The sequence below is a fragment of the Oncorhynchus keta genome, chromosome 26, assembly GCF_023373465.1.
Source record: "Oncorhynchus keta strain PuntledgeMale-10-30-2019 chromosome 26, Oket_V2, whole genome shotgun sequence".
Classification (NCBI taxonomy): Eukaryota; Metazoa; Chordata; class Actinopteri; order Salmoniformes; family Salmonidae; genus Oncorhynchus; species Oncorhynchus keta.
Window position 1 is genome coordinate 36,759,170 of NC_068446.1, and position 27,303 is coordinate 36,786,472.

The 27,303-nt window shown below is 41.7% G+C and overlaps 1 protein-coding gene and 1 long non-coding RNA gene across 56 annotated transcripts in view; one reads left to right on the top strand and one right to left on the bottom strand.

Moving 5' to 3' along the window:
- LOC118359331 (receptor-type tyrosine-protein phosphatase eta-like) overlaps positions 1-27,303 on the bottom strand; it is a 104,217-nt gene that overhangs the window by 21,332 nt on the left and 55,582 nt on the right. For 2 of the 50 annotated variants that reach the window (XM_052480639.1, XM_052480630.1), the window contains 14 exons: positions 23,661-23,921; positions 23,112-23,372; positions 22,620-22,880; positions 19,893-20,153; positions 19,403-19,663; positions 16,840-17,100; positions 16,350-16,610; positions 13,822-14,082; positions 13,332-13,592; positions 10,603-10,863; positions 10,112-10,372; positions 7,617-7,877; positions 7,126-7,386; positions 3,815-4,075 (listed from right to left, as the gene is read on the bottom strand). In XM_052480639.1, coding sequence (XP_052336599.1) covers positions 3,815-4,075; positions 7,126-7,386; positions 7,617-7,877; positions 10,112-10,372; positions 10,603-10,863; positions 13,332-13,592; positions 13,822-14,082; positions 16,350-16,610; positions 16,840-17,100; positions 19,403-19,663; positions 19,893-20,153; positions 22,620-22,880; positions 23,112-23,372; positions 23,661-23,921 — 3,654 coding nt within the window. The remainder of the gene's footprint in view (positions 1-3,814; positions 4,076-7,125; positions 7,387-7,616; positions 7,878-10,111; positions 10,373-10,602; positions 10,864-13,331; positions 13,593-13,821; positions 14,083-16,349; positions 16,611-16,839; positions 17,101-19,402; positions 19,664-19,892; positions 20,154-22,619; positions 22,881-23,111; positions 23,373-23,660; positions 23,922-27,303) is intronic. The other 48 variants (XM_052480654.1, XM_052480640.1, XM_052480642.1 and 45 more) reach the window with 42 other exon arrangements.
- LOC127912058 (uncharacterized) lies at positions 7-19,279 on the top strand. Of its 6 annotated transcripts, XR_008080320.1 has the most exons (5): positions 7-3,240; positions 3,309-3,444; positions 15,436-15,877; positions 18,525-18,932; positions 18,967-19,279. It is a non-coding gene; the product is annotated as an uncharacterized LOC127912058 (long non-coding RNA). The 6 variants fall into 6 exon arrangements; XR_008080318.1 differs by lacking the exon at positions 15,436-15,877 and adding an exon at positions 12,622-12,859 and having other exon boundaries at positions 18,525-19,279; XR_008080315.1 differs by having other exon boundaries at positions 7-3,036; positions 18,525-19,279.

A 27,303-nucleotide genomic window follows, 5' to 3' on the forward strand; every position in this document is an offset into this window, starting at 1 on the left:
GTGCGTGCAAGAAAGTTATATTTTGGGAAAAGATCACCAGAATCATTATTATTCATGGTAATCACCATACACTCTATATATATGATCAGAAGCATGCTAATTCTACATACATTTAAGGTCAGTATGTAGGACACAAAAGTGGTACCTCTAAAAACATATTTAAAGATAGTAAGCATTATTAATGACATGAAACGTTTTGGGGACAAAAAAGGGAGTTTTCAATAAAGGACAAGCACTTAATCATACTATCCAAGCCCAATTTTGCAGTTGATTGCAGATAAACACATTTCCTAAATATTCTGGATCAGTTGGAGTCTACACTCCCTTCATAAGAGAAAATTATGTGAACCAAAACTACAGTGACTGACAGATATACTGGTTAAACATGATGGGTAATCCTTCAATAGTCTTATCAGCAGCGACTGCAGCAACTATGAGTCTGTACTGCACTCCAGCAGTTAGCTCAGTTACATTAAAGGCTGTCTCAATGGTAGTTCAATTCATATCTCTACTGCCATCAGTCCACTCTACTCTATAGAAGGATCTGTTTTCCAATGGTTCAATCCAGCTCAGAGACACAGATGATGTTGTGATTTCAGAGACAACGAGGTTCCTGATGACTTCAGGTTCTTACGTGAGCAAGAAAGGTGATTTTAGGGGACACTAGACAAGGGTTGGGCGGTATTCAGATTTGTGTATCATCATAACGTCCTTCTCTCAGGCAGGAATTTACGGTATTACAGGTTTAGTACTGAAGGGGGCGCAAAAAATTAGAAGCCCTTTGGGAGTCTGTTACCAGAATGCTAACAAAATTAGCACAAATGATAGCACATTTCCATAGAGGCTGCTAGCTAAATATGCAAACGAGCACAAACGAAAGCATTTTCTATTAAGAGACAGGCACTCCAGCTCAATACGTTATACATATATAAGAGCTACCGATTGTAATTGTTGGTGAGTTTGGACATTTGCAAGCGAATGTGAACAAGAGACATTGTGCAAATGAACAGTACTGGCTCTGGAGCAGCAGGTGTAAATGCTGTGTCTGTGTGGAGTCCGGAGTTGCTAGGGCAACAGGACTGCCTGCTCTGCTCGATGAAGATGGAAGCAGACGGGCTGATGGGGGAGAAGACAACGGGCTGATGGGGGAGAAGACAACAGGCCGAGAACAGACAGGAGAAAAAACTCAAGGAAATCGAAAGATAGTTGTAGCCGCTGTACAGATAACTCATCCAAAAGGCCTTTAACTTCTCAAACACGGCAGAAAGACAACACAATATGATGTCCCATCACCTTATTCATTCAGTCACTTACTTAGACAACTAGCAAAATAAACGTAGGGGTCGCACTAATGCCGAATTCTTAGTTATACACACAGGTAAAATATATAAATTCATAAGAAATATCTTGCTGAGTTTTGTAAACGCAGATCTAAAATGATTCTTATTGTGATTTCTGCTCAGCATCAGACAAATGTTGCGCTTCAGTTGCACACGAACGGGCATTCTACCAGCAGACAGAGCTCTGACTGATGTGCGGCTACTTTACTCCAGCACTTTTCTCAGTGTAGCCAGCGTACTTTTCTTTGGTAAAATGTAAGATTAACTTTAAGAAAAACATTAGGAAACGTAGCTGGATACATTCTCTCTATGATAAACATTAGAAATATGATGGCTAGAAAAGTTTTTGCAAGAAAAGACTACTTTTTCTTTGTAAGCTGATTTAGCCTACCAGCCAAATAGCATTGCGCTTCTGTTCTCATCTCATGAAAAATAAGCAATTTTCTGCCGAATGTGTTGCACTAATGTACTTTCTGTGAAGGAAAACTATAGTTGCACATCCCTGACAACTCGGTTGAAGCAAAAAAACAACAGGTGACTTTCAATATCAAACGCAACCCCTGTCAATACACAGCTTGACTCACCGGCTCCCGCTCTCGCCAGTTGTGCTATTTATAAAGTAAAACGTGACTGGCTCACTATTCTGGTGAACTACAGTAAGCTTAATAATGTCAAATAATGTGACAGGTGAAATGAAGAATGCAACCTGCTTCACCTTCTGACACATTTACTTAAAAAGTAGCTACAAATATGAAACTGTATAGAAAAACTTCAAAGAAATAGTTTCAACAGTATTGACGGTATTGAAAAACCATCTCGTGGCTATTTCATAACACCCCGGTACACAGTAAACACGATATACCGCAAAAGTCTACACTAGACAATAATATATCTTCAAAGACATCAGTACTAAAAGTACAATGCCGCCATTTTCATCACAATATCAAATCATGTCTGGGTAACAATTAAGTAACTTACTGTGAATGTTTTCAATTAAATGGTAAAAAAAAATAACAACTATGGCTTATTTTAAAATAGAGCAACTTGTCAAGCAGGAATTTAGCTGAGACTGTCTAGTAGAGGTCTGAGTGGGGTTGGGGAAAACTTTAAACGAGCTGTTATTAGCAGCGAGGTTTGCAACTCGTTCATATTGGTCTTTAAACAAATGTATCCCCAGGTGATGTCACAGGGCAGGCCAAAACTCCTCCCACCAAAACAGATTGAAATGTCAGGCGTTTTCTTTCAAACAGCTCCTACATTAAAAGAGAATTAACATAATCTTCACCATTTCAGAGTATTATTCCAACATCACAGTTTAGAAAAATACAATACACAGGAAAATCACGTGACTACACTGGGCCTTTAACGGCCACAATATCCACTGCCCGGGGTATGGATCAGCCTCTAATATACACTGCCCAGAGGTATGGATCAGCCTCTAATATACACTGCCCAGAGGTATGGATCAGCCTCTAATATACACTGCCCAGAGGGATGGATCAGCCTCTAATATACACTGCCCAGAGGGGTGGATCAGCCTCTAATATACACTTCCCAGAGGGATGGATCAGCCTCTAATATACACTGCCCAGAGGTATGGATCAGCCTCTAATATACACTGCCCAGAGGGATGGACCAGCCTCTAATATACACTGCCCAGAGGTATGGATCAGCCTCTAATATACACTGCCCAGAGGTATGGATCAGCCTCTAATATACACTGCCCAGAGGGGTGGATCAGTCTCTAATATACACTGCCCAGAGGGATGGACCAGCCTCTAATATACACTGCCCAGAGGTATGGATCAGCCTCTAATATACACTGCCCAGAGGTATGGATCAGCCTCTAATATACACTGCCCAGAGGGATGGATCAGCCTCTAATATACACTGCCCAGAGGTATGGATCAGCCTCTAATATACACTGCCCAGAGGGATGGATCAGCCTCTAATATACACTGTCCAGAGGTATGGATCAGCCTCTAATATACACTGCCCAGAGGGATGGATCAGCCTCTAATATAAACTGCCCAGAGGGATGGATCAGCCTCTAATATACACTGCCCAGAGGGATGGATCAGCCTCTAATATACACTGCCCAGAGGTATGGATCAGCCTCTAATATACACTGCCCAGAGGTATGGATCAGCCTCTAATATACACTGCCCAGAGGTATGGATCAGCCTCTAATATACACTGCCCAAAGGGATGGATCAGCCTCTAATATACACTGCCCAGAGGGATGGATCAGCCTCCAATATACACTGCCCAGAGGGATGGATCAGCCTCCAATATAAACTGCCCAGAGGGATGGATCAGCCTCTAATATAAACTGCCCAGAGGGATGGATCAGCCTCTAGACATGAAAAATGTCCGTTATGACCAAGAGTTCTGCAGCTCAAAAATATCAAATACAGAACGTTGCAAAAAGCAGTTAAGAAATAAGAGTCCAGACAATTTAAACTTCAACTTACTTGTAAAGAGTGAAACACTGATATGTTTGCCTTCAGTCATCTCATCTCCAGCCACTGCAGTGACCCTGAATGTGTATTTCACTCCAGCAGTCAGCTCAGTTACGTTAAAGGCTGTCACATTGGTAGTTGTATTCATATCTCTACTGCCACCAGTCCATTCTACTCTATAGAAGGAGCTGTTTCCCAATGGTTCAATCCAGCTTAGAGACACAGATGATGTTGTGATTTCAGTGACAGTCAGGTTCCTGATGACTGCAGGCTCTGTGCGTGCAAGAAAGTTATATTTTGGGAAAAGATCACCAGAATCATTATTATTCATGGTAATCACCATACACTCTATATATATGATCAGAAGCATGCTAATTCTACATACATTTAAGGTCAGTATGTAGGACACAAAAGTGGTACCTCTAAAAACATATTTAAAGATAGTAAGTATTATCAATGACATGAAACGTTTTGGGGACAAAAAAAGGTGTTTTCAATAAAGGACAAGGACTTAATCATACTATCCAAGCCCAATTTTGCAGTTGATTGCAGATAAACACATTTCCTAAATATTCTGGTTCAGTTGGTGTCTACACTCCCTTCATAAGAGAGAATTATGTGAACCAAAACTACAGTGACTGACAGATATACTGGTTAAAAATGATGGGTAATCCTTCAGTAGTCTTATCAGCAGCGACTGCAGCAACTATGAGTCTGTACTGCACTCCAGCAGTTAGCTCAGTTACATTAAAGGCTGTCTCAATGGTAGTTCAATTCATATCTCTACTGCCACCAGTCCATTCTACTCTATAGAAGGATCTGTTTCCCAATGGTTCAATCCAGCTCAGAGACACAGATGATGTTGTGATTTCAGAGACAAAGAAGTTCCTGATGACTTCAGGTTCTTACGTGAGCAAGGAATTTGATTTTACGGGACAATAGAAAATATTATATCTTGAAAGACATCTGTATTAAAAGTTCAATGTAGCTATTTGTTTCTCAATATTGAATCTTTTCTGGGTAACAATTCGGTACCTTACTGTCATTGTTTTCAATTCAAATGTTCAAAAACAAACTGGATAATATTTTTAATATTTTTAATAAATTTAGCTCCTGGATATGTCACCATTCAGGCCAAAAAGTCACCCAACCAAAACAGACTGACATTCCAAACAGCTCTTACACCAAAAAGGCATGATCATAATTTTCACAATTTCACAGTATTATTCCAACCTCATAGTGTGGAAATATATATAAAACACAAAAATCCAAATGTTGACTGTACTGGGCCTTTAAATGCTATAATATACACTTCCCAGAGGGATGGATCAGCCTCTAATATACACTGCCCAGAGGGGTGGATCAGCCTCTAATATACACTGCCCAGAGGGGTGGATCAGCCTCTAATATACACTGCCCAAAGGGAGGGATCAGCCTCTAATATACACTGCCCAGAGGGATGGATCAGTCTCTAATATAAACTGCCCAAAGGGATGGATCAGCCTCTAATATACACTGCCCAGAGGGACGGATCAGCCTCTAATATACACTGCCCAGAGGGATGGATCAGCCTCTAATATACACTGCCCAGAGGTATGGATCAGCCTCTAATATAAACTGCCCAGAGGGATGGATCAGCCTCTAATATAAACTGCCCAGAGGGATGGATCAGCCTCTAATATACACTGCCCAGAGGGATGGATCAGCCTCTAATATACACTGCCCAGAGGGATGGATCAGTCTCTAATATAAACTGCCCAAAGGGATGGATCAGCCTCTAATATACACTGCCCAGAGGGATGGATCAGCCTCTAATATACACTGCCCAGAGGTATGGATCAGCCTCTAATATAAACTGCCCAGAGGGATGGATCAGCCTCTAATATAAACTGCCCAGAGGGATGGATCAGCCTCTAATATACACTGCCCAGAGGGATGGATCAGCCTCTAATATACACTGCCCAGAGGGATGGATCAGCCTCTAATATACACTGCCCAGAGGGATGGATCAGCCTCTAATATAAACTGCCCAGAGGGATGGATCAGCCTCTAATATACACTGCCCAGAGGGATGGATCAGCCTCTAATATACACTGCCCAGAGGGATGGATCAGCCTCTAATATACACTGCCCAGAGGGATGGATCAGCCTCTAATATACACTGCCCAGAGGGATGGATCAGCCTCTAATATACACTGCCCAGAGGTATGGATCAGCCTCTAATATAAACTGCCCAGAGGTATGGATCAGCCTCTAATATACACTGCCCAGAGGGATGGATCAGCCTCTAATATACACTGCCCAGAGAGATGGATCAGCCTCTAATATACACTGCCCAGAGGGATGGATCAGCCTCTAATATAAACTGCCCAGAGGTATGGATCAGCCTCTAATATACACTGCCCAGAGGGATGGATCAGCCTCTAATATACACTGCCCAGAGGGATGGATCAGCCTCTAATATACACTGCCCAGAGGGATGGATCAGTCTCTAATATACACTGCCCAGAGGAATGGATCAGCCTCTAATATACACTGCCCAGAGGGATGGATCAGCCTCTAATATACACTGCCCAGAGGGATGGATCAGCCTCTAATATACACTGCCCAGAGGGATGGATCAGCCTCTAATATACACTGCCCAGAGGGATGGATCAGCCTCTAATATACACTGCCCAGAGGGATGGATCAGCCTCTAATATACACTGCCCAGAGGGATGGATCAGCCTCTAATATACACTGCCCAGAGGGATGGATCAGCCTCTAATATACACTGCCCAGAGGAATGGATCAGCCTCTAATATACACTGCCCAGAGGGATGGATCAGTCTCTAATATACACTGCCCAGAGGAATGGATCAGCCTCTAATATACACTGCCCAGAGGGATGGATCAGCCTCTAATATACACTGCCCAGAGGGATGGATCAGCCTCTAATATACACTGCCCAGAGGGATGGATCAGCCTCTAATATACACTGCCCAGAGGGATGGATCAGCCTCTAATATACACTGCCCAGAGGGATGGATCAGCCTCTAATATACACTGCCCAGAGGGATGGATCAGCCTCTAATATACACTGCCCAGAGGGATGGATCAGCCTCTAATATACACTGCCCAGAGGAATGGATCAGCCTCTAATATACACTGCCCAGAGGGATGGATCAGCCTCTAATATACACTGCCCAGAGGGATGGATCAGCCTCTAGACATGAAAAATGTCCGTTATGACCAAGAGTTCTCCAACTCAAAAATATCAAATACAGAACGTTGCAAAAAGCAGTTAAGAAATAAGAGTCCAGACAATTTAAACTTCATCTTACTTGTAAAGAGTGAAACACTGATATTTTTGCCTTCAGTCATCTCATCTCCAGCCACTGCAGTGACCCTGAATGTGTATTTCACTCCAGCAGTCAGCTCAGTTACATTAAAGGCTGTCACATTGGTAGTTGTATTCATATCTCTACTGCCACCAGTCCATTCTACTCTATAGAAGGATCTGTTTCCCGATGGTTCAATCCAGCTCAGAGACACAGATGATGTTGTGATTTCAGAGACACTAAGGTTCCTAATGACTTCAGGCTCTGTGCATGCAAGAAATGTACATTTTGGGAGAAGAACACACCATTAGATTACCTAGTACCTACCTACAGTACTCTATCCCAGGATTTCAACACTTTTGATTAAAAAAAAAGAAAGAGGACCTTACCCTTCCTCTTATTGCCCTCTCATTGTTAAATACTGATATTAACATAATCATTACATGGTTCCACTTCAGAGAAAATATTAAGACCATTCCAATGAAAAGGCTTACTTGTAAAGAGTGCTTTCTCCTGAGCTTTTCCTTTAGTTATATTATCACCAGCCACTGCAGTGACCCTGAATGTGTATTTCACTCCAGCAGTCAGCTCAGTTACATTAAAGGCTGTCACATTGGTAGTTGTATTCATATCTCTACTGCCACCAGTCCATTCTACTCTATAGAAGGAGCTGTTTCCCAATGGTTCAATCCAGCTTAGAGACACAGATGATGTTGTGATTTCAGTGACAGTCAGGTTCCTGATGGCTGCAGGCTCTGTGCGTGCAAGAAAGTTATATTTTGGGAAAAGATCACCAGAATCATTATTATTCATGGTAATCACCATACACTCTATATATATGATCAGAAGCATGCTAATTCTACATACATCTAAGGTCAGTATGTAGGACACAAAAGTGGTACCTCTAAAAACATATTTAAAGATAGTAAGCATTATCAATGACATGAAACGTTTTGGGGACAAAAAAAGGTGTTTTCAATAAAGGACAAGGACTTAATCATACTATCCAAGCCCAATTTTGCAGTTGATTGCAGATAAACACATTTCCTAAATATTCTGGATCAGTTGGTGTCTACACTCCCTTCATAAGAGAGAATTATGTGAACCAAAACTACAGTGACTGACAGATATACTGGTTAAAAATGATGGGTAATCCTTCAGTAGTCTTATCAGCAGCGACTGCAGCAACTATGAGTCTGTACTGCACTCCAGCAGTTAGCTCAGTTACATTAAAGGCTGTCTCAATGGTAGTTCAATTCATATCTCTACTGCCACCAGTCCATTCTACTCTATAGAAGGATCTGTTTCCCAATGGTTCAATCCAGCTCAGAGACACAGATGATGTTGTGATTTCAGAGACAAAGAAGTTCCTGATGACTTCAGGTTCTTACGTGAGCAAGGAATTTGATTTTACGGGACAATAGAAAATATTATATCTTGAAAGACATCTGTATTAAAAGTTCAATGTAGCTATTTGTTTCTCAATATTGAATCTTTTCTGGGTAACAATTCGGTACCTTACTGTCATTGTTTTCAATTCAAATGTTCAAAAACAAACTGGATAATATTTTTAATATTTTTAATAAATGTAGCTCCTGGATATGTCACCATTCAGGCCAAAAAGTCACCCAACCAAAACAGACTGACATTCCAAACAGCTCTTACACCAAAAAGGCACGATCATAATTTTCACAATTTCACAGTATTATTCCAACCTCATAGTGTGGAAATATATATAAAACACAAAAATCCAAATGTTGACTGTACTGGGCCTTTAAATGCTATAATATACACTTCCCAGAGGGATGGATCAGCCTCTAATATACACTGCCCAGAGGGGTGGATCAGCCTCTAATATACACTGCCCAGAGGGGTGGATCAGCCTCTAATATACACTGCCCAAAGGGAGGGATCAGCCTCTAATATACACTGCCCAAAGGGAGGGATCAGCCTCTAATATACACTGCCCAGAGGGATGGATCAGCCTCTAATATACACTGCCCAGAGGTATGGATCAGCCTCTAATATAAACTGCCCAGAGGGATGGATCAGCCTCTAATATAAACTGCCCAGAGGGATGGATCAGCCTCTAATATACACTGCCCAGAGGGATGGATCAGCCTCTAATATACACTGCCCAGAGGGATGGATCAGTCTCTAATATAAACTGCCCAAAGGGATAGATCAGCCTCTAATATACACTGCCCAGAGGGATGGATCAGCCTCTAATATACACTGCCCAGAGGTATGGATCAGCCTCTAATATAAACTGCCCAGAGGGATGGATCAGCCTCTAATATAAACTGCCCAGAGGGATGGATCAGCCTCTAATATACACTGCCCAGAGGGATGGATCAGCCTCTAATATACACTGCCCAGAGGGATGGATCAGCCTCTAATATACACTGCCCAGAGGGATGGATCAGCCTCTAATATACACTGCCCAGAGGGATGGATCAGCCTCTAATATACACTGCCCAGAGGGATGGATCATCCTCTAATATACACTGCCCAGAGGGATGGATCAGCCTCTAATATACACTGCCCAGAGGGATGGATCAGCCTCTAATATACACTGCCCAGAGGGATGGATCAGCCTCTAATATAAACTGCCCAGAGGTATGGATCAGCCTCTAATATACACTGCCCAGAGGGATGGATCAGCCTCTAATATACACTGCCCAGAGAGATGGATCAGCCTCTAATATACACTGCCCAGAGGGATGGATCAGCCTCTAATATAAACTGCCCAGAGGTATGGATCAGCCTCTAATATACACTGCCCAGAGGGATGGATCGGCCTCTAATATACACTGCCCAGAGGGATGGATCAGCCTCTAATATACACTGCCCAGAGGGATGGATCAGCCTCTAGACATGAAAAATGTCCGTTATGACCAAGAGTTCTCCAACTCAAAAATAACAAATACAGAACGTTGCAAAAAGCAGTTAAGAAATAAGAGTCCAGACAATTTAAACTTCATCTTACTTGTAAAGAGTGAAACACTGATATGTTTGCCTTCAGTCATCTCATCTCCAGCCACTGCAGTGACCCTGAATGTGTATTTCACTCCAGCAGTCAGCTCAGTTACGTTAAAGGCTGTCACATTGGTAGTTGTATTTATATCTCTACTGCCACCAGTCCATTCTACTCTATAGAAGGATCTGTTTCCCGATGGTTCAATCCAGCTCAGAGACACAGATGATGTTGTGATTTCAGAGACACTAAGGTTCCTAATGACTTCAGGCTCTGTGCATGCAAGAAATGTACATTTTGGGAGAAGAACACACCATTAGATTACCTAGTACCTACCTACAGTACTCTATCCCAGGATTTCAACACTTTTGATTTTAAAAAAAGAAAGAGGACCTTACCCTTCCTCTTATTGCCCTCTCATTGTTAAATACTGATATTAACATAATCATTACATAGTTCCACTTCAGAGAAAATATTAAGACCATTCCAATGAAAAGGCTTACTTGTAAAGAGTGCTTTCTCCTGAGCTTTTCCTTTAGTTATATTATCACCAGCCACTGCAGTGACCCTGAATGTGTATTTCACTCCAGCAGTCAGCTCAGTTACATTAAAGGCTGTCACATTGGTAGTTGTATTCATATCTCTACTGCCACCAGTCCATTCTACTCTATAGAAGGAGCTGTTTCCCAATGGTTCAATCCAGCTTAGAGACACAGATGATGTTGTGATTTCAGTGACAGTCAGGTTCCTGATGGCTGCAGGCTCTGTGCGTGCAAGAAAGTTATATTTTGGGAAAAGATCACCAGAATCATTATTATTCATGGTAATCACCATACACTCTATATATATGATCAGAAGCATGCTAATTCTACATACATCTAAGGTCAGTATGTAGGACACAAAAGTGGTACCTCTAAAAACATATTTAAAGATAGTAAGCATTATCAATGACATGAAACGTTTTGGGGACAAAAAAGGTGTTTTCAATAAAGGACAAGGACTTAATCATACTATCCAAGCCCAATTTTGCAGTTGATTGCAGATAAACACATTTCCTAAATATTCTGGTTCAGTTGGTGTCTACACTCCCTTCATAAGAGAGAATTATGTGAACCAAAACTACAGTGACTGACAGATATACTGGTTAAAAATGATGGGTAATCCTTCAGTAGTCTTATCAGCAGCGACTGCAGCAACTATGAGTCTGTACTGCACTCCAGCAGTTAGCTCAGTTACATTAAAGGCTGTCTCAATGGTAGTTCAATTCATATCTCTACTGCCACCAGTCCATTCTACTCTATAGAAGGATCTGTTTCCCAATGGTTCAATCCAGCTCAGAGACACAGATGATGTTGTGATTTCAGAGACAAAGAAGTTCCTGATGACTTCAGGTTCTTACGTGAGCAAGGAATTTGATTTTACGGGACAATAGAAAATATTATATCTTGAAAGACATCTGTATTAAAAGTTCAATGTAGCTATTTGTTTCTCAATATTGAATCTTTTCTGGGTAACAATTCGGTACCTTACTGTCATTGTTTTCAATTCAAATGTTCAAAAACAAACTGGATAATATTTTTAATATTTTTAATAAATTTAGCTCCTGGATATGTCACCATTCAGGCCAAAAAGTCACCCAACCAAAACAGACTGACATTCCAAACAGCTCTTACACCAAAAAGGCATGATCATAATTTTCACAATTTCACAGTATTATTCCAACCTCATAGTGTGGAAATATATATAAAACACAAAAATCCAAATGTTGACTGTACTGGGCCTTTAAATGCTATAATATACACTTCCCAGAGGGATGGATCAGCCTCTAATATACACTGCCCAGAGGGGTGGATCAGCCTCTAATATACACTGCCCAGAGGGGTGGATCAGCCTCTAATATACACTGCCCAAAGGGAGGGATCAGCCTCTAATATACACTGCCCAGAGGGACGGATCAGCCTCTAATATACACTGCCCAGAGGGATGGATCAGCCTCTAATATACACTGCCCAGAGGTATGGATCAGCCTCTAATATAAACTGCCCAGAGGATGGATCAGCCTCTAATATAAACTGCCCAGAGGGATGGATCAGCCTCTAATATACACTGCCCAGAGGGATGGATCAGCCTCTAATATACACTGCCCAGAGGGATGGATCAGTCTCTAATATAAACTGCCCAAAGAGATGGATCAGCCTCTAATATACACTGCCCAGAGGGATGGATCAGCCTCTAATATACACTGCCCAGAGGTATGGATCAGCCTCTAATATAAACTGCCCAGAGGGATGGATCAGCCTCTAATATAAACTGCCCAGAGGGATGGATCAGCCTCTAATATACACTGCCCAGAGGGATGGATCAGCCTCTAATATACACTGCCCAGAGGGATGGATCAGCCTCTAATATACACTGCCCAGAGGGATGGATCAGCCCAATATAAACTGCCCAGAGGGATGGATCAGCCTCTAATATACACTGCCCAGAGGGATGGATCAGCCTCTAATATACACTGCCCAGAGGGATGGATCAGCCTCTAATATACACTGCCCAGAGGGATGGATCAGCCTCTAATATACACTGCCCAGAGGGATGGATCAGCCTCTAATATACACTGCCCAGAGGGATGGATCAGCCTCTAATATACACTGCCCAGAGGGATGGATCAGCCTCTAATATACACTGCCCAGAGGGATGGATCAGCCTCTAATATACACTGCCCAGAGGGATGGATCAGCCTCTAATATAAACTGCCCAGAGGTATGGATCAGCCTCTAATATACACTGCCCAGAGGGATGGATCAGCCTCTAATATACACTGCCCAGAGAGATGGATCAGCCTCTAATATACACTGCCCAGAGGGATGGATCAGCCTCTAATATAAACTGCCCAGAGGTATGGATCAGCCTCTAATATACACTGCCCAGAGGGATGGATCAGCCTCTAATATACACTGCCCAGAGGGATGGATCAGCCTCTAATATACACTGCCCAGAGGGATGGATCAGTCTCTAATATACACTGCCCAGAGGAATGGATCAGCCTCTAATATACACTGCCCAGAGGGATGGATCAGCCTCTAATATACACTGCCCAGAGGGATGGATCAGCCTCTAGACATGAAAAATGTCCGTTATGACCAAGAGTTCTCCAACTCAAAAATATCAAATACAGAACGTTGCAAAAAGCAGTTAAGAAATAAGAGTCCAGACAATTTAAACTTCATCTTACTTGTAAAGAGTGAAACACTGATATGTTTGCCTTCAGTCATCTCATCTCCAGCCACTGCAGTGACCCTGAATGTGTATTTCACTCCAGCAGTCAGCTCAGTTACATTAAAGGCTGTCACATTGGTAGTTGTATTTATATCTCTACTGCCACCAGTCCATTCTACTCTATAGAAGGATCTGTTTCCCGATGGTTCAATCCAGCTCAGAGACACAGATGATGTTGTGATTTCAGAGACACTAAGGTTCCTAATGACTTCAGGCTCTGTGCATGCAAGAAATGTACATTTTGGGAGAAGAACACACCATTAGATTACCTAGTACCTACCTACAGTACTCTATCCCAGGATTTCAACACTTTTGATTAAAAAAAAGAAAGAGGACCTTACCCTTCCTCTTATTGCCCTCTCATTGTTAAATACTGATATTAACATAACCATTACATGGTTCCACTTCAGAGAAAATATTAAGACCATTCCAATGAAAAGGCTTACTTGTAAAGAGTGCTTTCTCCTGAGCTTTTCCTTTAGTTATATTATCACCAGCCACTGCAGTGACCCTGAATGTGTATTTCACTCCAGCAGTCAGCTCAGTTACATTAAAGGCTGTCACATTGGTAGTTGTATTCATATCTCTACTGCCACCAGTCCATTCTACTCTATAGAAGGAGCTGTTTCCCAATGGTTCAATCCAGCTTAGAGACACAGATGATGTTGTGATTTCAGTGACAGTCAGGTTCCTGATGACTGCAGGCTCTGTGCGTGCAAGAAAGTTATATTTTGGGAAAAGATCACCAGAATCATTATTATTCATGGTAATCACCATACACTCTATATATATGATCAGAAGCATGCTAATTCTACATACATCTAAGGTCAGTATGTAGGACACAAAAGTGGTACCTCTAAAAACATATTTAAAGATAGTAAGCATTATCAATGACATGAAACGTTTTGGGGACAAAAAAGGTGTTTTCAATAAAGGACAAGGACTTAATCATACTATCCAAGCCCAATTTTGCAGTTGATTGCAGATAAACACATTTCCTAAATATTCTGGTTCAGTTGGTGTCTACACTCCCTTCATAAGAGAGAATTATGTGAACCAAAACTACAGTGACTGACAGATATACTGGTTAAAAATGATGGGTAATCCTTCAGTAGTCTTATCAGCAGCGACTGCAGCAACTATGAGTCTGTACTGCACTCCAGCAGTTAGCTCAGTTACATTAAAGGCTGTCTCAATGGTAGTTCAATTCATATCTCTACTGCCACCAGTCCATTCTACTCTATAGAAGGATCTGTTTCCCAATGGTTCAATCCAGCTCAGAGACACAGATGATGTTGTGATTTCAGAGACAAAGAAGTTCCTGATGACTTCAGGTTCTTACGTGAGCAAGGAATTTGATTTTACGGGACAATAGAAAATATTATATCTTGAAAGACATCTGTATTAAAAGTTCAATGTAGCTATTTGTTTCTCAATATTGAATCTTTTCTGGGTAACAATTCGGTACCTTACTGTCATTGTTTTCAATTCAAATGTTCAAAAACAAACTGGATAATATTTTTAATATTTTTAATAAATTTAGCTCCTGGATATGTCACCATTCAGGCCAAAAAGTCACCCAACCAAAACAGACTGACATTCCAAACAGCTCTTACACCAAAAAGGCATGATCATAATTTTCACAATTTCACAGTATTATTCCAACCTCATAGTGTGGAAATATATATAAAACACAAAAATCCAAATGTTGACTGTACTGGGCCTTTAAATGCTATAATATACACTTCCCAGAGGGATGGATCAGCCTCTAATATACACTGCCCAGAGGGGTGGATCAGCCTCTAATATACACTGCCCAGAGGGGTGGATCAGCCTCTAATATACACTGCCCAAAGGGAGGGATCAGCCTCTAATATACACTGCCCAGAGGGACGGATCAGCCTCTAATATACACTGCCCAGAGGGATGGATCAGCCTCTAATATACACTGCCCAGAGGTATGGATCAGTCTCTAATATAAACTGCCCAAAGAGATGGATCAGCCTCTAATATACACTGCCCAGAGGGATGGATCAGCCTCTAATATACACTGCCCAGAGGGATGGATCAGCCTCTAATATACACTGCCCAGAGGGATGGATCAGCCTCTAATATACACTGCCCAGAGGGATGGATCAGCCTCTAATATACACTGCCCAGAGGGATGGATCAGCCTCTAATATAAACTGCCCAGAGGGATGGATCAGCCTCTAATATACACTGCCCAGAGGGATGGATCAGCCTCTAATATACACTGCCCAGAGGGATGGATCAGCCTCTAATATACACTGCCCAGAGGGATGGATCAGCCTCTAATATACACTGCCCAGAGGGATGGATCAGCCTCTAATATACACTGCCCAGAGGGATGGATCAGCCTCTAATATACACTGCCCAGAGGGATGGATCAGCCTCTAATATACACTGCCCAGAGGGATGGATCAGCCTCTAATATACACTGCCCAGAGGGATGGATCAGCCTCTAATATAAACTGCCCAGAGGTATGGATCAGCCTCTAATATACACTGCCCAGAGGGATGGATCAGCCTCTAATATACACTGCCCAGAGAGATGGATCAGCCTCTAATATACACTGCCCAGAGGGATGGATCAGCCTCTAATATAAACTGCCCAGAGGTATGGATCAGCCTCTAATATACACTGCCCAGAGGGATGGATCAGCCTCTAATATACACTGCCCAGAGGGATGGATCAGCCTCTAATATACACTGCCCAGAGGGATGGATCAGTCTCTAATATACACTGCCCAGAGGAATGGATCAGCCTCTAATATACACTGCCCAGAGGGATGGATCAGCCTCTAATATACACTGCCCAGAGGGATGGATCAGCCTCTAGACATGAAAAATGTCCGTTATGACCAAGAGTTCTCCAACTCAAAAATATCAAATACAGAACGTTGCAAAAAGCAGTTAAGAAATAAGAGTCCAGACAATTTAAACTTCATCTTACTTGTAAAGAGTGAAACACTGATATGTTTGCCTTCAGTCATCTCATCTCCAGCCACTGCAGTGACCCTGAATGTGTATTTCACTCCAGCAGTCAGCTCAGTTACGTTAAAGGCTGTCACATTGGTAGTTGTATTCATATCTCTACTGCCACCAGTCCATTCTACTCTATAGAAGGATCTGTTTCCCGATGGTTCAATCCAGCTCAGAGACACAGATGATGTTGTGATTTCAGAGACACTAAGGTTCCTAATGACTTCAGGCTCTGTGCATGCAAGAAATGTACATTTTGGGAGAAGAACACACCATTAGATTACCTAGTACCTACCTACAGTACTCTATCCCAGGATTTCAACACTTTTGATTAAAAAAAAGAAAGAGGACCTTACCCTTCCTCTTATTGCCCTCTCATTGTTAAATACTGATATTAACATAACCATTACATGGTTCCACTTCAGAGAAAATATTAAGACCATTCCAATGAAAAGGCTTACTTGTAAAGAGTGCTTTCTCCTGAGCTTTTCCTTTAGTTATATTATCACCAGCCACTGCAGTGACCTTGAATGTGTATTTCACTCCAGCAGTCAGCTCAGTTACATTAAAGGCTGTCACATTGGTAGTTGTATTCATATCTCTACTGCCACCAGTCCATTCTACTCTATAGAAGGAGCTGTTTCCCAATGGTTCAATCCAGCTTAGAGACACAGATGATGTTGTGATTTCAGTGACAGTCAGGTTCCTGATGACTGCAGGCTCTGTGCGTGCAAGAAAGTTATATTTTGGGAAAAGATCACCAGAATCATTATTATTCATGGTAATCACCATACACTCTATATATATGATCAGAAGCATGCTAATTCTACATACATCTAAGGTCAGTATGTAGGACACAAAAGTGGTACCTCTAAAAACATATTTAAAGATAGTAAGCATTATCAATGACATGAAACGTTTTGGGGACAAAAAAGGTGTTTTCAATAAAGGACAAGGACTTAATCATACTATCCAAGCCCAATTTTGCAGTTGATTGCAGATAAACACATTTCCTAAATATTCTGGTTCAGTTGGTGTCTACACTCCCTTCATAAGAGAGAATTATGTGAACCAAAACTACAGTGACTGACAGATATACTGGTTAAAAATGATGGGTAATCCTTCAGTAGTCTTATCAGCAGCGACTGCAGCAACTATGAGTCTGTACTGCACTCCAGCAGTTAGCTCAGTTACATTAAAGGCTGTCTCAATGGTAGTTCAATTCATATCTCTACTGCCACCAGTCCATTCTACTCTATAGAAGGATCTGTTTCCCAATGGTTCAATCCAGCTCAGAGACACAGATGATGTTGTGATTTCAGAGACAAAGAAGTTCCTGATGACTTCAGGTTCTTACGTGAGCAAGGAATTTGATTTTACGGGACAATAGAAAATATTATATCTTGAAAGACATCTGTATTAAAAGTTCAATGTAGCTATTTGTTTCTCAATATTGAATCTTTTCTGGGTAACAATTCGGTACCTTACTGTCATTGTTTTCAATTCAAATGTTCAAAAACAAACTGGATAATATTTATAATATTTTTAATAAATTTAGCTCCTGGATATGTCACCATTCAGGCCAAAAAGTCACCCAACCAAAACAGACTGACATTCCAAACAGCTCTTACACCAAAAAGGCATGATCATAATTTTCACAATTTCACAGTATTATTCCAACCTCATAGTGTGGAAATATATATAAAACACAAAAATCCAAATGTTGACTGTACTGGGCCTTTAAATGCTATAATATACACTTCCCAGAGGGATGGATCAGCCTCTAATATACACTGCCCAGAGGGGTGGATCAGCCTCTAATATACACTGCCCAGAGGGGTGGATCAGCCTCTAATATACACTGCCCAGCCAAGGGAGGGATCAGCCTCTAATATACACTGCCCAGAGGGACGGATCAGCCTCTAATATACACTGCCCAGAGGGATGGATCAGCCTCTAATATACACTGCCCAGAGGTATGGATCAGTCTCTAATATAAACTGCCCAAAGAGATGGATCAGCCTCTAATATACACTGCCCAGAGGGATGGATCAGCCTCTAATATACACTGCCCAGAGGTATGGATCAGCCTCTAATATAAACTGCCCAGAGGGATGGATCAGCCTCTAATATAAACTGCCCAGAGGGATGGATCAGCCTCTAATATACACTGCCCAGAGGGATGGATCAGCCTCTAATATACACTGCCCAGAGGGATGGATCAGCCTCTAATATACACTGCCCAGAGGGATGGATCAGCCTCTAATATAAACTGCCCAGAGGGATGGATCAGCCTCTAATATACACTGCCCAGAGGGATGGATCAGCCTCTAATATACACTGCCCAGAGGGATGGATCAGCCTCTAATATACACTGCCCAGAGGGATGGATCAGCCTCTAATATACACTGCCCAGAGGGATGGATCAGCCTCTAATATACACTGCCCAGAGGGATGGATCAGCCTCTAATATACACTGCCCAGAGGGATGGATCAGCCTCTAATATACACTGCCCAGAGGGATGGATCAGCCTCTAATATAAACTGCCCAGAGGTATGGATCAGCCTCTAATATACACTGCCCAGAGGGATGGATCAGCCTCTAATATACACTGCCCAGAGAGATGGATCAGCCTCTAATATACACTGCCCAGAGGGATGGATCAGCCTCTAATATAAACTGCCCAGAGGTATGGATCAGCCTCTAATATACACTGCCCAGAGGGATGGATCAGCCTCTAATATACACTGCCCAGAGGGATGGATCAGCCTCTAATATACACTGCCCAGAGGGATGGATCAGTCTCTAATATACACTGCCCAGAGGAATGGATCAGCCTCTAATATACACTGCCCAGAGGGATGGATCAGCCTCTAATATACACTGCCCAGAGGGATGGATCAGCCTCTAGACATGAAAATGTCTGTTATGACCAAGAGTTCTCCAACTCAAAAATATCAAATACAGAACGTTGCAAAAGCAGTTAAGAAATAAGAGTCCAGACAATTTAAACTTCATCTTACTTGTAAAGAGTGAAACACTGATATGTTTGCCTTCAGTCATCTCATCTCCAGCCACTGCAGTGACCCTGAATGTGTATTTCACTCCAGCAGTCAGCTCAGTTACATTAAAGGCTGTCACATTGGTAGTTGTATTTATATCTCTACTGCCACCAGTCCATTCTACTCTATAGAAGGATCTGTTTCCCGATGGTTCAATCCAGCTCAGAGACACAGATGATGTTGTGATTTCAGAGACACTAAGGTTCCTAATGACTTCAGGCTCTGTGCATGCAAGAAATGTACATTTTGGGAGAAGAACACACCATTAGATTACCTAGTACCTACCTACAGTACTCTATCCCAGGATTTCAACACTTTTGATTAAAAAAAAGAAAGAGGACCTTACCCTTCCTCTTATTGCCCTCTCATTGTTAAATACTGATATTAACATAACCATTACATGGTTCCACTTCAGAGAAAATATTAAGACCATTCCAATGAAAAGGCTTACTTGTAAAGAGTGCTTTCTCCTGAGCTTTTCCTTTAGTTATATTATCACCAGCCACTGCAGTGACCTTGAATGTGTATTTCACTCCAGCAGTCAGCTCAGTTACATTAAAGGCTGTCACATTGGTAGTTGTATTCATATCTCTACTGCCACCAGTCCATTCTACTCTATAGAAGGAGCTGTTTCCCAATGGTTCAATCCAGCTTAGAGACACAGATGATGTTGTGATTTCAGTGACAGTCAGGTTCCTGATGACTGCAGGCTCTGTGCGTGCAAGAAAGTTATATTTTGGGAAAAGATCACCAGAATCATTATTATTCATGGTAATCACCATACACTCTATATATATGATCAGAAGCATGCTAATTCTACATACATCTAAGGTCAGTATGTAGGACACAAAAGTGGTACCTCTAAAAACATATTTAAAGATAGTAAGCATTATCAATGACATGAAACGTTTTGGGGACAAAAAAAGGTGTTTTCAATAAAGGACAAGGACTTAATCATACTATCCAAGCCCAATTTTGCAGTTGATTGCAGATAAACACATTTCCTAAATATTCTGGTTCAGTTGGTGTCTACACTCCCTTCATAAGAGAGAATTATGTGAACCAAAACTACAGTGACTGACAGATATACTGGTTAAAAATGATGGGTAATCCTTCAGTAGTCTTATCAGCAGCGACTGCAGCAACTATGAGTCTGTACTGCACTCCAGCAGTTAGCTCAGTTACATTAAAGGCTGTCTCAATGGTAGTTCAATTCATATCTCTACTGCCACCAGTCCATTCTACTCTATAGAAGGATCTGTTTCCCAATGGTTCAATCCAGCTCAGAGACACAGATGATGTTGTGATTTCAGAGACAAAGAAGTTCCTGATGACTTCAGGTTCTTACGTGAGCAAGGAATTTGATTTTACGGGACAATAGAAAATATTATATCTTGAAAGACATCTGTATTAAAAGTTCAATGTAGCTATTTGTTTCTCAATATTGAATCTTTTCTGGGTAACAATTCGGTACCTTACTGTCATTGTTTTCAATTCAAATGTTCAAAAACAAACTGGATAATATTTATAATATTTTTAATAAATTTAGCTCCTGGATATGTCACCATTCAGGCCAAAAAGTCACCCAACCAAAACAGACTGACATTCCAAACAGCTCTTACACCAAAAAGGCATGATCATAATTTTCACAATTTCACAGTATTATTCCAACCTCATAGTGTGGAAATATATATAAAACACAAAAATCCAAATGTTGACTGTACTGGGCCTTTAAATGCTATAATATACACTTCCCAGAGGGATGGATCAGCCTCTAATATACACTGCCCAGAGGGGTGGATCAGCCTCTAATATACACTGCCCAGAGGGGTGGATCAGCCTCTAATATACACTGCCCAAAGGGAGGGATCAGCCTCTAATATACACTGCCCAGAGGGACGGATCAGCCTCTAATATACACTGCCCAGAGGGATGGATCAGCCTCTAATATACACTGCCCAGAGGTATGGATCAGCCTCTAATATAAACTGCCCAGAGGGATGGATCAGCCTCTAATATAAACTGCCCAGAGGGATGGATCAGCCTCTAATATACACTGCCCAGAGGGATGGATCAGCCTCTAATATACACTGCCCAGAGGGATGGATCAGTCTCTAATATAAACTGCCCAAAGAGATGGATCAGCCTCTAATATACACTGCCCAGAGGGATGGATCAGCCTCTAATATACACTGCCCAGAGGTATGGATCAGCCTCTAATATAAACTGCCCAGAGGGATGGATCAGCCTCTAATATAAACTGCCCAGAGGGATGGATCAGCCTCTAATATACACTGCCCAGAGGGATGGATCAGCCTCTAATATACACTGCCCAAAGGGATGGATCAGCCTCTAATATACACTGCCCAGAGGGATGGATCAGCCTCTAATATAAACTGCCCAGAGGGATGGATCAGCCTCTAATATACACTGCCCAGAGGGATGGATCAGCCTCTAATATACACTGCCCAGAGGGATGGATCAGCCTCTAATATACACTGCCCAGAGGGATGGATCAGCCTAATATACACTGCCCAGAGGGATGGATCAGCAATATACACTGCCCAGAGGGATGGATCAGCCTCTAATATACACTGCCCAGAGGGATGGATCAGCCTCTAATATACACTGCCCAGAGGGATGGATCAGCCTCTAATATACACTGCCCAGAGGGATGGATCAGCCTCTAATATAAACTGCCCAGAGGTATGGATCAGCCTCTAATATACACTGCCCAGAGGGATGGATCAGCCTCTAATATACACTGCCCAGAGAGATGGATCAGCCTCTAATATACACTGCCCAGAGGGATGGATCAGCCTCTAATATAAACTGCCCAGAGGTATGGATCAGCCTCTAATATACACTGCCCAGAGGGATGGATCAGCCTCTAATATACACTGCCCAGAGGGATGGATCAGCCTCTAATATACACTGCCCAGAGGGATGGATCAGTCTCTAATATACACTGCCCAGAGGAATGGATCAGCCTCTAATATACACTGCCCAGAGGGATGGATCAGCCTCTAATATACACTGCCCAGAGGGATGGATCAGCCTCTAGACATGAAAAATGTCCGTTATGACCAAGAGTTCTCCAACTCAAAAATATCAAATACAGAACGTTGCAAAAAGCAGTTAAGAAATAAGAGTCCAGACAATTTAAACTTCATCTTACTTGTAAAGAGTGAAACACTGATATGTTTGCCTTCAGTCATCTCATCTCCAGCCACTGCAGTGACCCTGAATGTGTATTTCACTCCAGCAGTCAGCTCAGTTACGTTAAAGGCTGTCACATTGGTAGTTGTATTTATATCTCTACTGCCACCAGTCCATTCTACTCTATAGAAGGATCTGTTTCCCGATGGTTCAATCCAGCTCAGAGACACAGATGATGTTGTGATTTCAGAGACACTAAGGTTCCTAATGACTTCAGGCTCTGTGCATGCAAGAAATGTACATTTTGGGAGAAGAACACACCATTAGATTACCTAGTACCTACCTACAGTACTCTATCCCAGGATTTCAACACTTTTGATTTTAAAAAAAAGAAAGAGGACCTTACCCTTCCTCTTATTGCCCTCTCATTGTTAGATACAGATATTAACATAACCATTACATGGTTCCACTTCAGAGAAAATATGAAGACCATTCCAATGAAAAGGCTTACTTGTAAAGAGTGCTTTCTCCTGAGCTTTTCCTTTAGTTATATTATCACCAGCCACTGCAGTGACCTTGAATGTGTATTTCACTCCAGCAGTCAGCTCAGTTACGTTAAAGGCTGTCACATTGGTAGTTGTATTCATATCTCTACTGCCACCAGTCCATTCTACTCTATAGAAGGAGCTGTTTCCCGATGGTTCAATCCAGCTTAGAGACACAGATGATGTTGTGATTTCAGTGACAGTCAGGTTCCTGATGGCTGCAGGCTCTGTGCGTGCAAGAAAGTTATATTTTGGGAAAAGATCACCAGAATCATTATTATTCATGGTAATCACCATACACTCTATATATATGATCAGAAGCATGCTAATTCTAATTAAAGGCGGTCTCATTGGTAGTTGTATTCATATCTCTACTGCCATCAATCCATTCTACAAAGACAAGGCAACTTTCAAAATCATCACCTTTTTGGATCCAAACAACTAACGCATCAATAAATATAAATAGTATCTGTGGCATTGAAATAATCCAACACTAAAGTATCTGAGTTACTTACTTGTATACTTAGAAACTGTCTTGCTCTGTCCTACAGTTGTGTTATCTCCAGCCACTGCAGTGACTGTGAAGAGGTACTGCACTCCAGCAGTGAGAGCAGTAACATTAAAAGAGGTTTCTGGGGTATTCTGACTGCCACTGGTATTGCCATCAGTCCATTCTACTCTGTAGAAGGATCTGTTTCCGAATGGTTCAGTCCAGCTCAGAGACACAGCTGATGTTGTGATTTCAGTGGACATGAGGTTTCTGATGATTGCGGGCTCTGTGTGTGCAAGAAAGGGGGTTTGAGGAACAAAAGACAATAGAGTGTCTTCAAATATTGACATTGACTGACTTGTGCAATCCAGCTCACATTGTGAGAGAGTTTGTGTAAATCTCGACCAAACAAATGTCACTCAACACTAGTCTTTGATAAAAATACCATGAAATAAACAAGAACTTCTGAACAAAGATATGAAGCAAAACATGCAGTGTTTCCCCTCTATTAATTTAGCAAATTGTTGCTGCACTCCAAAAAATATGATACAATAAAATATATACAGTGAGCTCCAAAAGTATTGGGACAGTGACATATTTTCGTTTTGTTTTGACTCTGTACTCCAACACTTTGAATGAGGTAAATTTGCAGACAGTCCAATTTAATTTGAGGATATTTTCATCCATATCAGATGATCCGTTTAGAAATGACATCTCTTTTTGTACATAGTCCCCCCCCCACCCTCATTTTAGTGGACCAACATGTGTATTAAAGTAGTAAAATGCTAAATATTTGGTCCCATATTCAGAGAACACAATGGCTGGAACAAGGTTGTGACTTTAAACATTTGTTGGATGCATTTACTATTTGTTTTGGTTGTGTTTCAGATTATTTTGTGCCTAATAGAAATGAATGATAATTCATGTATTACGTCATTTTGGAGTCACTTTTATTGTAACTAAGAATAGAATATACACGACATGACCAAAAGTAAGTGGACACCTGCTCGTCAAACATCTAATTCCAAAATCATGGGCATTAATATGGAGTTGACCCCCCTTTGCTGCTATATCAGCCTCCACTCTTCTGAGAAGACTTTCCACTAGATCTTGGAACATTGCTGTGGGCACTTTCTTCCAGTCAGCGACAAGAGCATTAGTGAGGTCGAGCACTGATGTTGGGCGATGAGGCCTGTCTCGCAGTTCGTGTTCCAATTCATCCCAAAGGTGTTCGATGGGGTTGAGGTCAGGGCTCTGTGCAGGCCAGTAAAATACTTCTACACCGATCTTGAAAAACCATTTCTGTATGGACCTCGCTTTGTGCACAAGGGCTTTGTCATGCTGAAACAGGAAAGGGCCTTCCCCAATCTGTTGCGACGAAGTTGGCAGCACAGAACCGTCTATAATGTCATTGTATACTGTAGTGTTAAGATTTCCCTTCACTGGAACTAAGGGGCCTAGCCCGAACAATGAAAAACAGCTCCAAACCATTATTCCTCCTCCACCAAACTTTAGAGTTGGCACTATGCATTGGGGCAGGTAGCGTTCTCCTGGCATCCTCCAAAACCATATTTGTCCGTCGGACTGCCAGATGCTGAAGCGTAATTCATCACTCCAGAGAACATGTTTCCACTGCTCCAGAGTCCAATGGCGGCGAGCTTTACTCCACTCCAGCAGACGCTTGGCATTGTGCATGGTTATCTTAGGCTATCTTGGGATATCTTGTGTATCCTACCACTTGGCGGCTGAGCCGTTGTTGCTCTTAGGCGTTTTCACTTTACAATAACAGCACCTACAATTGACCCGGGGCAGGTCTCTCAGGGAAGGAATTTGACTAACTGATAAGTTGGAAAGGTGGCATCCTATGACGATGACACGTTGGAAGTCACTGATCTCTTCAGCAAGGCCTTTCTACTGCCAATGTTGGTCTATGGCTGTGTGCTCGATTTTATATACAGCTGAAGTTGGACGTTTACATACACCTTAGCCAAGTACATTTCAACTCAGGTCTTCACAATTCCTGACATTTAATCCTAGGAAAAATGCCCTGTCTTTCGGTCAGTTAGGACCACCACTTCATTTTAAGAATGTGAAATGTCAGAATAATAGTAGAGAGAATGATTTATTTCAGCTTTTATTTCTTTCATCACATTCACAGTGGGTCAGACGTTTACATACACTCAATTAGTATTTGGTAGCATTGCCTTTAAATTGTTTAACTTGGGTCAAACATTTTGGGTAGCCTTCCACAAGCTTCCCACAGTAAGTTGGGTGGATATTGGCCCCTTCCTCCTGACAGAGCTGGTGTAACTGAGTCAGGTTTGCAGGCCTCCTTGCTCACACATGCTTTTTCAGTTCTGCACACACATTTTCTATGGGATTGAGGTCAGGGCTTTGTGATGGCCACTCCAATACCTTGACTTTGTTGTCCTTAAGCCATTTTGCCACAACTTTGGAAGTGTGCTTGGGGTCATTGTCCATTTAAATTCCTGACTGACGTCTTGAGATGTTGCTTCAATATATCCACATCATTTTCCTACCTCATGATGCCATCTATTTTGTGAAGTGCACCAGTCCCTCCTGCAGCAAAGCACTCCCACAACATGATGCTGCCACCCCCGTGCTTCACGGTTGGGATGTTCTTTGGCTTGCAAGCATCCCCCGTTTTCCTCCAAACATAACAATGTTCATTATGGCCAAACAGTTCTATTTTTGTTTCATCAGACCAGAGGACATTTCTCCAAAAAGTAAGATCTTTGTCCCCATGTGCAGTTGCAAACCGTAGCCTAGCTTTTTTTATGGCGGTTTTTGAGCAGTGGCTTCTTCCTTGCTGTCAATATAGGACTTGTTTTACTGTGGATATAGATACTTTTGTACCTGTTTCCTCCAGCATCTTCACAAGGTCCTTTGCTGTTGTTCTGAGACTGATTTACACTTTTCGCACCAAAGTACTTAATCTCTAGGAAACTGACCGCATCTCCTTCCTGAGTTGTATGACGGCTGCCTGGTCCCATGGTGTTTATACTTGCGTACTATTGTTTGTACAGATGAACATGGTACCTTCAGGTGTTTGGAAATTGCTCCCAAGGATGAACCAGACTTGTGGAGGTCCACAAATTGTTTTCTGAGGTCTTGGCTGATTTCTTTTGATTTTACCATGATGTCAAACAAAGAGACACTGAGTTTGAAGGTAGGCCTTGAAATTCATCCACAGGTACACCTCCAATTGACTCAAATGATGTCAATTAGCCTATTAGAAGCTTCTAAAGCCATGACATAATTTTCTGGAATTTTCCAAGCTGTTTAAAGGCACAGTCAACTTAGTGTATGTTAACTTCTGACCCACTGGAATTGTGATACAGTGAGTTATAAGTGAAATAATCTGTCTGTAAACAATTGTTGGAAAAATTACTTGTGTCATGCACAAGGTAGATTTCGTAACGACTTGCCAAAAGTATAGTTTGTTAACAAGACATTTTTGGCGCCATGACTCCAATCTAAGTGTATGTAAACTTCCGACTTCAACTGTACCTGTCAGCAACAAGTGTGGCTGAAATAGCCAAATCCATTTTTTGAAGGGTTGTCCACATACTTTTGTATATATAGCGTATTTCTTAACACTTCTACATTCATGTGGATGCTACCATGATTATGGAAAATCCTGAATG